This window comes from Cornus florida, unplaced genomic scaffold, assembly GCF_030987335.1.
Source record: "Cornus florida cultivar Cherokee Brave unplaced genomic scaffold, ASM3098733v1 CherokeeBrave_3.0.0_Hap2_Chr05, whole genome shotgun sequence".
Taxonomy (NCBI): domain Eukaryota; kingdom Viridiplantae; phylum Streptophyta; class Magnoliopsida; order Cornales; family Cornaceae; genus Cornus; species Cornus florida.
The window spans coordinates 107,672,803-107,688,389 of NW_026775575.1; the positions used below are offsets into that span (position 1 = coordinate 107,672,803).

Genomic DNA, 15,587 nt, shown 5'->3' on the forward strand with positions numbered 1-15,587 from the left:
AATTTCCTAAAAAATTAAAAAAATATAAAAGAAAAAAAAAGTATTTCAAAATGAAAAAAAAAAAAAAATTACTATTTTATAAGTGTTGTAGGTGGTAATTAGTTTGAATTTCCTAGAAAATGAAAAAAAAAAAAAAAAGGAAAAGAAAAAAAGAAAGTATTTCAAAATGAAAAATAATAATAATACACCTGAAAAACTGATGAAAATTGATGATGAGATGACGAGATGACGTAATTAAACACATCATGAATATATATAGTAGTAGTATTTATTTAGAGTTAATTTTATTGACACCCCTTTAGGTTTAGTCAAATATCACCCTCAAATATCTTTCGAAATTAACTATCATTTAGGCCCCAATTTTTTTTTTTTCGTTACTTTTCCGTTAAAATGGTTTTTTTAAATTTATTTTAATCCAAAATATCAAAATCCTGAAATAACCAAATTGCCCTCATTTATTACTGTTTCCACCCCAAAACTCTTCATCTCTCTTTTCTCTAAAATATATATTTTTTTGTGTACATTTTGAGATATATATATATATATATAAAGAATAATTTTAAAAAATAATTATAAATTTATAATTATAATTTGGTTGGTGTAATTTATATATATATAAAGAATAATTTTAAATTTATATAATGAAGATCAAAGGGTATTCAAGTCATTTCAACCATTTATTTAAGTTAACAATTAGTTTGAAAAGTAACAATGTCATTTTACATGCAAAAATATATATGGCATACTTGAAAATTACCTTTTGGAATTTAAATAAAAAATGGACCAAATATTTGAATTTAAGTAATAATTATTTAATTTATTTTTAAAAGATGATTTAACGTAATATTTAACCAAATTAAGTGAAATTAATCCTATTATTTAATTATATTGAAGAAGATATTCTGGACAGCATTGAGAGAGTTCGTTAAATGACATACATAACCATACTCGCATTAAGTCCATGTCAGTCCCATCATTTTAAGAGGAAAAAACAAGGCTACTATTGCTCCCTACTTCCCTAGTCTTACATACCACGTAACCCTGTGAGCAAGGTCCCACCTTTGACTCAATCTATACGCACCCAGGATAAGATATTAGGAGTATCACACTACTACTCTCCGACTTCAAAACGTGCTGCAAGAATCAGAACATACCCATCTCATCGACTCAAAGAAAGATGGAAATTATTGAAGCATCAAAGCAGGGTATGTCAGTTTTCTTCTCTCACTCTTCTCCATCCATGCACACAGTCTCTGATTTCCTCCTTAAACCCATGTTTGTACGTTGGTTTTCTGGTTCTTTACATCTAATTTTGTTGTTCGTTCTATCTATTTCTTGGGTCTGCAAGAGTAGTAGAATGAGTAGAAATGAGGGCCCAAAACGAAGTACTAATAATACTAGGTTTCTGTATTACAAACACACTCTGTTTTGTTGTTTGGGTTTGTGTCTTTTTAATCTTGTTTTGTCTTTATTGACTTGCTTTTATTGGTATAAAAACGTTTGGTCTGAGGAAAAGATTGTAACCCTTCTGGATTTAGCCCTCAGAACTCTTGCTTGGTTAGCAGTCTCTGTTTACTTGCACACCCTATTCTTGAAATCAGGTGAACCCAAGTTCCCATTTCTATTAAGAGTTTGGTGGGGTTTTTACTTTTCAATTTCTTGCATTTCCCTTGTTATAGACTATGTTAATTACAAAAATCACGAGTCTTTACCACCTCAATTCCTGCTTTTGGATGTTGTGTCCGGCCTTTCGGGGTTATTCTTCTGTTTTTTGGGGTTTTTTGGTAAGAAGTATGAAGACACCCTTCTTCAAGAACCCCTCTTGAATGGTGGCACTAGTTTGAGTAATGGTACAGTATCTAACAAGTCCAAAGGGGATCAAACTGTAACCCGTTATTTCAGTGCTAGTTTTTTAAGTATTGTTACTTTCTCCTGGATTGGTCCTTTGATTACAATTGGTAACAAGAAAGCATTAGACCTTGAAGATGTGCCTCAGCTTGCCGGTCTTGATACTGTCAGAGAGGCCTTTCCAATTTTTAGAAATAAGATAGAGTCTAGTGGTAGTAATACTGGAGTCACCACGCTTAAGCTGGCGAAGGCATTGATTTTCGTGGTATGGAGGGAAGTTCTATTAACAGCTTTCTTTGCACTGCTATACACACTGGCTTCCTATGTCGGCCCATACCTCATTGACACCTTTGTTCAATACCTTAATGGAAGTCAAGTGTTCAAAAATGAAGGCTACATTTTGGTTTCTGCATTCTTCGTTGCAAAGCTAGTCGAGTGCTTGGTGATGAGGCAATGGTTCTTTAGGTTGCAGCAGGCTGGAATTAGAGCCAGGGCCACACTGGTTGCCATGATCTACAATAAGGGTTTGACCCTATCTTGCCAATCGAAACAGGACCACACTAGTGGTGAGATCATCAATTTCATGATGATTGATGCTGAGAGGATTGGTGACTTTGGTTGGTATATGCATGATCCATGGATGGTGCTCTTGCAAATTTCTCTAGCATTGGGGATCTTGTATAAAAATCTTGGACTTGCTTCAATTGCTGCATTTGTCACTATTGTAATTGTGATGTTGGTGAATATTCCACTAGTGAGGTTGCAGGAGAAGTTCCAGACTAAGTTGATGTCATCTAAAGATAGAAGGATGAAGTCAACCTCTGAAATCTTGAGGAACATGAGAATTCTCAAGCTTCAAGGGTGGGAGATGAAGTTCTTGTCTAAAATTATCGAGCTCCGGAATATTGAGGCTCGATGGTTGAAAAGATATGTATACACTTTAGCGATGACCACTTTTGTCTTCTGGAGTTTCCCTATATTTGTGTCCGTGGTCACTTTTGGTGCTTGTATACTTATGGGGATCCCACTTGAATCAGGGAAGATATTATCTGCACTTGCAACATTTAGAATACTTCAAGAGCCTATTTATGCTCTTCCTGACGCAATCTCCATGATAGCTCAGGTTAAAGTTTCCCTAGACCGAATTGCGTCATTCCTTCGCCTGGAGGACCTGCAACCTGATGTTATAGAAAAGCTTCCAAGAGGTAGTTCTGATACAGCATTTGAAATAGTTGACGGGAATTTCTCTTGGGATGTATCTTCCTCAAATCCAACATTGAAGGATATAAATTTAAGTGTGTCCCATGGCATGAGAGTTGCTGTTTGTGGTACTGTTGGGTCAGGCAAGTCGAGCTTACTGTCATGTATTCTGGGAGAAGTGCCCAAAATATCAGGGAGCCTGAAGCTCAGTGGGACAAAGGCCTATGTTGCTCAGTCACCCTGGATACAGAGTGGAAAGATAGAAGATAATATACTGTTTGGTAAGGAGATGGATAGAGACAAGTATGAGCAGGTTCTTGATGCATGTTCCTTAAAGATGGACCTGGAAATTCTATCCTTTGGTGATCAGACGGTTATAGGCGAGAGGGGAATAAATTTGAGTGGCGGACAGAAGCAGAGAATACAGATTGCACGGGCTTTGTACCAAGATGCTGATATTTATCTATTTGATGATCCGTTTAGTGCTGTGGATGCTCATACAGGGACTCATCTTTTTAAGGTAACTTTCTCTACATTTCCACTCCTAAATATTTCTCAGTTTGAGGAATGTGTTTTCACATCTTTGTATAATAAATTCATTTCTTTTTTTCAAGTGTGACGTCATTAATTCAGTAAAAACTTATTTATGGGAAAAAAAACATTACTTAGTAAACATTTAGTTTTCTCCAAATTCTGTTTGTAACTATTTATGTTCATACACTCATGTTGTCATAAGTAACATAGTTTGACTTAACTCTATAACTCTTGGAATTCCATTTTCTTCTACTCTGATTTGTTGCCTTTATTTCTTCTTTTTTTATTTCTTTATTCAAACAATATACAAGTCAGTCACCAATGGTTCTTTTGATCTTTGTATGACAGGAATGTTTACTTCAATTTCTGGGGTCAAAAACAGTGATTTATGTTACTCATCAAGTAGAGTTCTTACCTGCTGCAGATCTCATTTTGGTGAGCTATTCGTGTTTTCTTTCTTCCATGGCTTTGTATCCATGGCTGCAACTCATGGGATCTAATTACTTTATCTTCAGGTTATGAAAGATGGGCGCATTACGCAATCTGGAAAATACAGTGAAATTCTCAATTCAGGAAGCGACTTCATGGAACTTGTAGGTGCACATGAGAAAGCTTTATTGGCACTTGATTCCATCGAGGCAAGGTCAGTTGAAAATTCAACTATCAGGAAGGAAGGCATGGAGAGTGCTGAGAAGGTTGTCAAGAAAGAGGATACTAGTAATGGTCATATTGATAAAGCAGATGATAATTTGGGGCCAAAAGGACAGCTTGTTCAAGAAGAAGAAAGAGAGAAAGGTAGAGTTGGCTTTTCTGTCTACTGGAAATATCTCACAACAGCCTATGGAGGAGTTCTTGTGCCCTTCATGTTGTTGGCACAAGTTTTCTTTCAGCTACTTCAAATTGGGAGCAATTACTGGATGGCTTGGGCAACCCCAGTGTCAAAGGACGTGGCACCTGCAGTTAGCGGATCTACGCTCATAATTGTCTATGTGTCTCTGGCTATTGGAAGTTCTTTTTGTGTCCTTATGAGGTCCTTGCTTCTGTTTACGGCTGGGTATAAGACAGCCGTGGTACTATTCAATAAAATGCACTTGTGCATTTTACGAGCCCCTATGTCTTTCTTTGATGCCACCCCTAGTGGCCGAATCCTGAATAGAGTAAGTGACTTTTTATTTGTTTCTTAGCAGTTATCACGCAAGTATTTGTTTGTTTGTTGTTACCAAAAAGGAGAACAGAAGTTCATAATCTTACTCGATCAAGTTGTTTTCTCTGACAGGTATCCACGGACCAAAGCACAGTGGACTTGAACATTCCATTTCAAATTGGGAAGTTTGCTTTCGCAATGATACAACTCCTTGGAATTATTGCAGTAATGTCGCAGGTTGCATGGCAGGTCTTCATTGTTTTCATTCCTGTGCTTGCAGTCTGTGTCTGGCTACAGGTAGACTAACCTTATCTCTGCTTTTAATTTTTTTTAGTTGTTAGAATCTTATAATTTAATGTCTAAGCTAAAGTACCTGTAGCTTTACGACCTTCCTTGGTAAAAATTGGTATTATTCCAAAGCATTTGATGGGAAAATTCATGGCAGTGTTTTCTGCTTCTTCCCTGTATTGTACCATAAATCCTACTCGAGGAAGCGGGACTGTTGCACCTTGTCATGTTTGTTTTATTTGAATTTGGATGTTAAAGCCTTGTTAATAAGATTCATATATTTCCTCTTGAATTATATATATGCATAGTTTTAAAATCTCAAGAATGAGAGGAAGCTTCTGATCAGAGATGACAACATGGCTGATTTGGGATAGAGGACCCTTATTCCAAACCCTTCTTGTGATATAAAACTCATTCCCAAACTCGATTTGATTTCCTAAACTTAGGGTTTGGGCTGGTTCGATTCACCTAGTACGCGAATTTAAAAAAAAAAAACAAAACAAAACAAATTCAAGATGTTTTTTTTTAAAAAAAAAAAATATGTGTAAGGAAATATTTAACAATTCTATGCCTAAATTTCTTACTCAACCTAAATCCCAACTTGAAAGAAAAATTCATTTTAATTTAAAAACTATATTGGTACTTATATGTATAATGAGAATTGTTCTATTGATCTTTTGAATTGCAGCAATATTACATCCCTTCAGCACGAGAATTGGCACGGTTAATTGGAGTATGCAAAGCTCCAGTTATACAACATTTTGCTGAAACATTGTCGGGATCAACTACCATTAGGAGCTTTGACCAGGAATTGAGATTCCAGGACACAAGTATGAAATTGATAGATGGGAATTCTCGGCCCAACTTTCACAGTGCTGGTACAATGGAGTGGCTACGCTTCCGTGTGGATATGTTGTCTTGTATTGTATTCGTCTTCTCTTTGGTTTTCTTGATCTCTATGCCAGAGGGAGCAATTGATCCAAGTAAGTGGTTCTTGTTTGTCAACTTCATTGACTATTGTTTCTTGCTCCATGGAAAATGGTGTACAAGGAATGCATTACACTCTCTCTCTTTTTCTTCATGAATTGAAGGCATCGCGGGATTGGCAGTGACATACGGGCTTAATCTGAACGTGTTACAAACTTGGGTCATATGGAACCTGTGCAATATGGAGAATAAAATTATATCAGTTGAAAGGATACTTCAATACACTTCTATCCCAAGTGAGCCTCCTCTTGTGATAGAAGCAAGTAGGCCAGATCGTAACTGGCCATCACTTGGAGCAGTTGATATTCAAGATCTGCAGGTAATTTCCACTTCCATGCTATTTGTGTATTCTTTTTTAATGCAAAAATAGTTCCCATTTACTTTATGCCCGCATATTTAATGGTTTTGGGCATGAATATAGGTCCGATATGCTCCTCATCTGCCAATTGTATTACGAGGCCTGACATGCACTTTTCATGGAGGAATGAAGACTGGAATAGTGGGGAGAACTGGCAGTGGTAAATCAACTCTCATACAGACACTCTTCCGCATTGTTGAACCAACAGCTGGACAAATTTTGATAGATAGTATCAACATTTCCTCAATTGGACTGCATGATTTACGGTCTAGATTGAGCATCATTCCTCAGGATCCTACCATGTTTGAGGGGACAATACGAAGCAACTTGGATCCACTTGAAGAGTACACAGATGAACAAATTTGGGAGGTGAGTTTGGTTTCATGTTGATTAGTACGCTAATTTGGTACAGGAGGAATTTTTTTTTCTCGCATTGATTAATGATACTCTGTAATGTACACCTGTTGTTGGGATTTGAATGCTTAGGCTCTTGACAAGTGCCAACTTGGAGATGAAGTTCGAAAGAAGGAAGGCAAACTTGATTCAGCAGGTTTTTTCATCCACCATTATACATGGAAGTTGTATGTGAATTTCTTAAACCCATATAACCATAGAATCTTATTTCCCAAATGTTCCTATGATGGTTGCAGTTGGTGAGAATGGAGAGAATTGGAGTATGGGTGAAAGGCAGCTGGTATGTCTTGGCCGTGTGCTACTCAAGAAAAGCAAGGTCTTGGTGCTTGATGAAGCTACTGCATCTGTTGATACTGCAACTGATAATCTGATTCAGCAGACCCTGAGGCAACACTTCACTGATTGCACCGTGATAACCATTGCACATCGAATAACTTCTGTACTAGATAGTGACATGGTCCTACTTTTAAATAGTGGTTTGTGTCTCCTCATTAGTCTCTCATTATCTTTAAGACTGTTTGTGTACAATCATCTTGATTTTCAAATTTTATTTACTTCTGCGCAGGAGTTATCGAAGAGTATGATTCTCCAACAAAGTTGCTGGATAACAAGTCATCTTCCTTTGCAAAGCTCGTAGCAGAGTACAGTACAAGGTCAAATTCTAATTTTGAATAGTTACAAACATTTGGTTGCAGGGCCTTCATTAGGCATGAATTTACACGATGATGACGAAATTAGGCAGTGGTTACTATCTCCCTTTTACTCTTACGTACAAACTAGTTTTTCTTAACTGGGATGTTCATTTTAAGATTGGTGTGACATAGAAATGCAAAGTCATAGGTGCAGTTTGTTCCGTATAAAACGCTGTTGTAGTGCAGTGCACTATTAGAATCTAGAAATATATGATTTTGATAGCGGAATAAATTGGTGTATGTTTCGTTTACACCAATATGTTGACTTTATTTTTGATCTAGCAATACATTTTTACAACACATTTTTCTTGAGCTTTTTATATGTGGAACAAAGAAAACTAGGAATACAACTCAATTGCAATTACAATTGGAGAAATTTGATTATAATAAAAATAGAGGATTTGAACATCATGATGTTGCTACATAAATCAAGAAAACACTTTGAAAGAAAATGTAAAATCACGACCCATTATTTTTGATGAGTTCATTATCCTCTCTTAAAACAGAATTAACTACAGAAACATCCATCCTGGCTGATTCTTGTTTCACCCATTCCACCACCCTCTCTGCCTGTCTGCTGACTCTGTCCTCTTCCTTCATCGCCTTCTTTAGCCTTCGATCTTGTTCTTTCACCGAAAACGTGCTCATATCAGATAGAATCTCATCAGTCTTTCCCCAATCCCCATTGTTTTCCACATCTCTTCCTCCCTGGCTCTTCTTCTTTCCATTGTTACTTCTTGAGGAGTACCAAAAGCAACAGATCGGCCTAGGAGGAGACTCTGACTCCATACTCAATTTGATTTAAATCAGAAAAGATAAAGAACAACCCTGCGTTTGACTCCGCCCAATATCAACATGGTCTGCTTTTCCACATTGATATGATCATGAGCACTTGAAGACTCATTTGATTGCAGAGATTTAAGACTCAATTTGGTTCACGCACTCATTTGATCATTCCGTGAAGCAAAGAATCAGGATTGTGAGGAGATGAGAATTTCCCAGAAGATGTCATCATCTCATATCATGTGCATAATTTTTTTTTTCCTGAATTGCTTACATGTTTTGGGACCCATTTTTGTGTTTTTGTTATCCAAAAGTTTGAATATTAAACCAAACAAATTACTATATAATTTGATTTGGAGTTGGTAGAGCGTAACATCAAGCCAAGCTGGAGCATTTCATGTATGCTTCCGATCGTTCCAGTTGCAAGTATAAATACATATTTTTTTATTTGCACTCTAGTATAAATACATGAAGAAGTGAAAGAATGTTCAAAGGTTAAGTGTGGATTAGACACCTAAAGGGTGTGTTAAATTTGTATATTATTTTTCAGTCCTTTTTATTGTTGATAGATTATAGTAGTAATTAAATAAATCAAACAAGCACCAAATTAGTCTTTGTTTTTTCTTTTTCTTTGTTAGCATACAAATCAGTCAGACATATATAAATAAATAATATGCATATAGAGCATAGACAACAAATTTTTATTCAAACTCAAAACGATAAATTATCAGAACATTGACTCCTTAGCTCAATAATAACTATTGTTTCAAAAAAAGGAAAAAAAGAAAGTAACCTATAATTTTTATACAAAATCCATTATTCTTACATTATTTTTGATATGCAAAAAAATTAAAATTAAATAAAAATTACTATATTATGTTGAAGAACATAGGACCACGAAGAGCAATAAAAAAATACTCTAAATTCAATCTCTCTCTCTCTCTCTCTATATATATATATATATGTGTGTGTGTGTGTATGTATGATGTATGTATATATCCAAATAAAAAGATTTGAAACTATACTATACAATAATACTCCTTCCGAAAGCTGGGTCCCTATTTTGAGACTAAAGAAATATATATATATATATATATATATATATATTTTCTTACAATATAAAAATTTTAAGGGGCCAAAATTACTTATAAATCTATCATATTGGCCATGATTTTCACGCGGCAAAGATCTCGGCCAAGTGTTAGAGGGTTGAAACTGCGCATCCAAGCACCCCTGTGGCACCTAGTAATAGCCGTCTCTGACTGACCCATCTTTAGTGGATCCCACATGGTTTGAGTTGACTAAAGTGCATTTCCTAGGAATGCGAAGTGACCCGGTGAGCTTCCGATGAGAATTATGATTTGAGATCTATGATCAACCAACCCAAATGGGCCAATTATGGACTCGGGGAATGATACCCATTGTACTTAAACCCTTTTTTTTTTTTTTTTTTTTATTAAATTAACTCAGGTATCCGGAAAGGCACGAACTCGACGATCACTTAATAATTTGATTAATTTTCGAAAATTCGAAAAGGTGCCTCTCCGCCCGGTCTAGACAAGTCAATGTAGGAGCAATGGAGACTAGTTACCAAAAACACCCAGCAGGGATTCAAACCCCAGGCCTAAGGCTTAGTAAACACCTAAGTCCAGTGAAAAACTGGCTAAATCATATCCGAAATGAATATTGTACTTTACAATAACTTGTTGAACTATTGTTGAAGGATCCATGAGGTGTTAGGCCCATAGAAATTATAATTATTAATTTTTAAAATGGTAATAGATATTTTCTGTTTTTTTAAATCCCCGGAAATGAGATGGATTATAGTAGGTAAAAATTAAACTTGAAATTTGGTAAATTCTCTCCCTTTTTTCTTTTTCGATCTAATTATCTCCATCATGATATAAGTCGAAAAGAAAAGCTAAAAATTATTACATGATCCAAAATTATATAATGTTAGCCAATCATAATTCAGACACACAAACAAAAAGTAAAATAAAATTAATACATTTATTTATGTATTAGGATTGTCATAATTGACTAAGACCATATAATAATTTTTCATAAAAATTCTCATTTTGTCTACATTCATGTATGCAATATGCTAAAATTTACTTTGTAATTTAATTCAAAATAGTCTGTAATTGTCACATGTGCAGTTCATCATCCTCATAAAGTCCCAATGTGTGACCAAAGAGAGAGGAAGCATTGTCCATGCAAATGGCCGGATTATTTTACTAATAGCTCATGTGCTTTAATAGATTGGCTTCCACTCAACTATTACTACTATGTTATTTATAGTTGACTTATTTGTTTAGCAATTGACTACCAAAAAAATACTAGAACGCGGTTAAAGGAAAATTTGCGAACCATTAAATGGTGACAGTCAACTATATAGCCTATATATATAAGTCAATAAATGTTAATTTTTATTTAGTAAAAAAAAAAAAAAAAAAATTCACAAATTTCGCTCATCAGTGGATTTTTAGCCAACGGAGAAGAAACAATTTCCAATTAAGCTAATTACCAAAAAAAGAAAAACAACTTTGAATTAAGCAGGTTTGATTTTTGTGAACTTAACATATAATCAACGGAATAGATCACTGGGCGATTTACGTAACAGTGGTACAGTTTGTCATGTGATTTTACATTGCAACCTTCAAAAGTCAGGAGCAAACGTGCCTCAATCTTCAGTTTATTTGTTTAATGTGATGCAAGTCAAAGTTAAGGATACCAACTTGTAAGAGTTTTTTGAATCAGGACTTTCGAGAATGAAGTGGTGCAACCTTCAAAAGTCAGAAGCAAACGTGACTCAATCTTCAGTTTATTTTTTTAATGTGATGCAAATCAAAGTTAAGGATACCAACTTGTAAGAGTTTTTTAAATCAGGACTTTTTGAGAATGAAGCGGTGTTATATATAATGTTATACATAGATAGATATATATATAGAGAGAGAGAGAGAGAGAGCGAGCTTGTTCTCACTCTTGTTGTCCGCTAGTCAACACCCATTATATATAACAGCAGAATCAGATCATCCATCAAAGAGGCTATTCCAAGAATTCACCATTCATCTGGTGAAGCTAGCTAGCTAGCCAGCCAAAATATGAAGGTAAGATTTGTCGTACAAGCATGTACGACGTCTCCAATTAAGATTAATGGTTTTGACATGTTTGATTTGATTGTGCAGCAAAAGATAATTATTAAGGTGCAAATGACATGCGATAAATGCCGGTCCAATGCTTTGTCCATTGCTGCCATGGCATCCGGTATGTAAAAAATTAAGTTAAGCCAGTGTCGAATTTCATCTTCCAAACCATGTCTCAAGAGATTTTTTTACACAATTTAATCTAGATTTGAGTGAAATGAAGATAATTTTGAGTTTCTTATATAATGTCGTAGGTGTTATCTCAGTGGGATTGGAAGGGGAAGAGAGAAACAACATAGTAGTGATTGGAGAGGGTGTGGATGCAACTAGCTTGACAAAGTCATTGAGGAAGAAGATCGGAAAAGCAAGCTTAGAAAGCGTCAAGGAAGTAGAACAAGTCAAGAAGAAAGTCGAAGAAATAAAAGATATTAAGATTGAAAATGGTGGTGGTCAAGGCATTGAACCAATCCTAACCCTATGGACACCAAATTACACTACTCAGTTTCAAATCTATGAAGTGGTTCGTGATCCAGACCCACCTAGTTGCACCATCATGTGATTAAAATGAACTGTTAAAAAATTGACTTCAACATCAAGGCATTTATGGTTTTCTTGATTAATTATATTGTAATTGTTAGTCAATAATAGTCATGAACTCAACAGTAGCATGCAATTTTTTTTTGGTTCCCTTTAATTTCCAAGTTGTGAAAATTTTAATTTACATGCATTTTGGTGCCAGATCATATACTGGTGGACAATGAAAAGTGGCAAATTTTGAAGAGAAACATGTCTTTGCAAATTGTTTGCAAAAATGTAATTTTAATAAATGGATTAAATTTTCATCTCGTGTCAAGATTTTTGGAGCAATTCTTTTCTTCAATCCAGTTGTTAATTAGGGATCAATATTGTTTTTCATTGATAATAATGTATTCAGTTTCCATGTTTTTTCAAAATGTATAAAAGGAACTGATAGATATCAATCTTCTTCTTCATTATTATTTTTTTCACACAATTCACAATTCATGATTTTTAGTCCTGCTTGTTAATTTGACCCATTATTATATATTGCTACATCTAATGTATAAAATAATAAATAATAAATAATAAAAAACCTCTTTGAAATATTCACTGATATTTTTTTGTTGCCTTTTGATTGATTAAATTTGAATATTGTTATTTTTTTTTTGGGAGAGATTTATGGTTAGCTGAGTGAATTGTGTGGTAATGCGTCAATAATGGGGATAGGATGCATTTCTCTCTCAAATTGATAGCAAATTTGCCAAATTTTGGTTTAAAAAAGATGTTTTTGAGTTTTTTTCCTGCTAAATTTTCCTCTAAAAATTAAGTTTTTAATAAATAAAAAAATTCGATAATCGGGGTGTCAAGACTTTGCCCCGACTAATTCACAGAACCCGTGTAAAGCGACCCCCTCCCCACACAAATCGGGTAAAACTCGGATTATGTCCGCGATCGTGACCTCAAAAAATTGCTCGTACCTAAAAAGAATTGAACTTGAGACTTGAAATTTAATGAGTCTCTATGGCCCAAGCCTTTTCCACTAAGCCAACCCCTTGGGGTTTTAAGTTTCTAATAAATTTTAGATCAAGCAATTGATTGGTCTTTAGAGAACTTAATTGTTCATTAATTTTAGGAAAAAGTGCAATAAACTCCCTTGAAATATTGGTAAATATGTAAAAAAAAAAAAAAAAAACATGCAAATAACTCCTTCAACTGTGCAATAATGTACTCAGTTTCCATGTTTTTTTCAAAAAGGATAAAAGGAACTAATTGATATCAATCTTCTTCTTTTTTATTATTATTTTTTGGTTCACCCAATTGACGATCTATGATTTTTAGCCGTGCTTGTTACCCACATTACAAGAAAAACAGTTTTTTATCACGGTGGAAAACACTTTCTACCACGATTTTGAACAGTGATGGAAACGGCTGTAGTAGTAAGTGGAAACTTTCTATCACGGTGCAGAACCGTGGTAAAAAGAAGACTTTCCACCATGGTTCAGAACCGTGATAGACACGGTGCATAACCGTGATAGAAAAAATAACATTCTATCACAGTGCAGATTAGTGGTAGAAAGTGTTATATAATTTAAAAAAAAAAAATAGTATATAGCCCTTATGAGGGCTTTGTTTTTTTTTTTTTTTTTTTTTTTTTTTACTATAGCCTTGCAAGGACCCCATAAGCAAACCCTAAATAAATAAAAAAAAATAGCGTCATAACTTACAATTGGCCAATAATATAATATATATATATATATATATATATATATATATATATATATATATAACCAATTCTAAATCATGATTTTATACAAAAATTAACTATATACAAATTTTAAAGAAGTACATGATCCATACCTTACATCTTTACTTAATCAAAATAAAACAAAAATTATTCGCATCTTCTTGCTCTGTAAAGGCTTTCTCTTCTATATAAGCAACTTCTTCATGAGCCATACAAAAAATATAGTAGCAACAAAAAAGGTAATGGCAACCGCAATCCCGTAATTCTAACTTTGACCTACAAAAATGTAATAGTTAAAGTAATAAAATGTAAAACAAATTGTAAAGTTATTGAAATTAAACCACGCAAATCAAACATTATAATAAAAGTACATTAAAAACTACTAGGAATTGGCTTAGGTACTCTCCTTATAAAGCACCCGGAGTTCCACTCATCACCAACTGCCTAAGAGTAACTGATTGAAAAGTGTACAACATTCCTGGTATCAGAATTTTCAATCTGATTTCAACTGATTAGTTACTAGTGATTTGACCTTCTTAATGCTGCAAAATGAATTGGCAGGACTGAATTTAGTTGCGGCCCAAACAAGTGCTCATGCCAAGATTTCAACTGCCCCTGGCCCAAATTTTTTTATTTTGTTTTATTGATGTGGATATAAATGATAGGAAGACTCAATTAGAAGCTTGCAGATTCATTTACAGCGCCTCCATATTCCAAAACAAATAGCTCATTAACCATAAACATTTGTATTTATTGGATGTGCCTTGTAGCACAGGTGGTGGGCGAGCCTCACGGATTGGTGTGAGTACCCGTGTTCGAGCCATCCGTACTACTAACTACTGACTCTTTTCCCTTCCCCACTAACTATTAACTCTTAACCCTACTAACCATTGCCAGGTGAAAAAAAAAAAAAAAAACATTTGTATTTATTGAAATAGTACTCTTTTATCAAATCCGACCGTACAAGCAACCAGACAATCAAAAGCCAAAAGCAATTTTTACAGGGTGAAAACACATATTGAAAGCAATAAAAAAGAAAAAAGAAAAGGCACTTTAATCATCAGACCATATATATCTCAATATACACTCTTAGCAGCATTAGTTGTAGGCATCAGGATTTGCCAAGAGGTAGGCTTCAACAGCCTTGAACATTCCCAAGGCCTTTTCTTAAGCATGTGAATTCCCCTCTTAAGTAATATTGGAATTGATTCTTCTAGGTATTTTGGAATTCTCATTGGATTTTGGGGCACCTACCAAAAACAAGGAAAAAAAAAAATTGCTGCAAAAAAGGGAAAAAATGTTCAAATCAAATGGTCCAAATCTAGCTAGCCTAATGGAATTTTACTAATACGTACAAAATCAAGTGGTTGATCCATATTTTTTTAACTCAACTCTTACAATATATAGCTGTAGTAGGAGAAATCTTATTTCTTGAGCATTCCTTATTACCGCCAAAGAAATTTAAATGGTATATACTAATCAGGTGCTTTAAATGGATTCAAAGTAATTTCTTCTAATTTAACTGAACATATATAGCTGTGTTAAAATCTAGAAAGGGGAAATTACCTCAGAACCACATGCAGCTTTCTTTCATTTTCCGATGGAGACCTAAAGAAAAAAGGTTGGAAATGTTAGCTTAATGATAATTGTACAAAATGAAATATGTAAACCAAACAGATAATTAAGAGACTTCTATATATCTTACTCATTCATAATCGTTGATGGCACTGAGCTCTTGGAAGATCTTGAGCCCTCCAAGACTGGTCCAACAGAGGTGACTTTCTTTTTGTAGCCTGGGGCAGAAAAATGTTCAGCTTAAACATGAGTTAAAGTTTAGTCATCTGATATACATTTTTTTTTTCCCTAGTCGGGACACACACACTGTTTCCAGTGAGATTCGAACCCCTAACCTCCCTTTGAGAAGTAAGAG

The 15,587-nt window shown here is 34.6% G+C and overlaps 2 protein-coding genes across 2 annotated transcripts; one reads left to right on the top strand and one right to left on the bottom strand.

Moving 5' to 3' along the window:
* The first annotated feature begins 1,095 nt into the window (after positions 1-1,095).
* LOC132308367 (ABC transporter C family member 3-like) lies at positions 1,096-7,735 on the top strand. Its single transcript, XM_059806429.1, has 10 exons — positions 1,096-3,568; positions 3,931-4,017; positions 4,098-4,739; positions 4,859-5,023; positions 5,703-5,997; positions 6,106-6,320; positions 6,423-6,728; positions 6,846-6,909; positions 7,010-7,249; positions 7,339-7,735. Exons 1-10 carry the CDS (start codon positions 1,178-1,180, stop codon positions 7,446-7,448), a joined length of 4,515 nt encoding a protein of 1,504 aa, XP_059662412.1. The 5' UTR covers positions 1,096-1,177; the 3' UTR covers positions 7,449-7,735.
* Positions 7,736-7,804: 69 nt separating this feature from the next.
* On the bottom strand, positions 7,805-8,547 carry LOC132308368 (uncharacterized). Its single transcript, XM_059806430.1, has one exon. The coding sequence runs from the start codon at positions 8,252-8,254 to the stop codon at positions 7,925-7,927; it is 330 nt and encodes a 109-aa protein (XP_059662413.1). The 5' UTR covers positions 8,255-8,547; the 3' UTR covers positions 7,805-7,924.
* Between the last annotated feature and the right edge of the window lie 7,040 nt (positions 8,548-15,587).

Coding starts and splice junctions, on each gene's coding strand:
- LOC132308367 (XM_059806429.1), top strand. CDS start 1,178: ATGGAAATTATTGAAGCATCAAAGCAGGGTATGTCAGTTTTCTTCTCT. Junction 3,569..3,930: donor CAGGGACTCATCTTTTTAAG/GTAACTTTCTCT, acceptor TTTGTATGACAG/GAATGTTTACTTCAATTTCT. Junction 5,998..6,105: donor AGAGGGAGCAATTGATCCAA/GTAAGTGGTTCT, acceptor CATGAATTGAAG/GCATCGCGGGATTGGCAGTG.
- LOC132308368 (XM_059806430.1), bottom strand. CDS start 8,254: ATGGAGTCAGAGTCTCCTCCTAGGCCGATCTGTTGCTTTTGGTACTCC.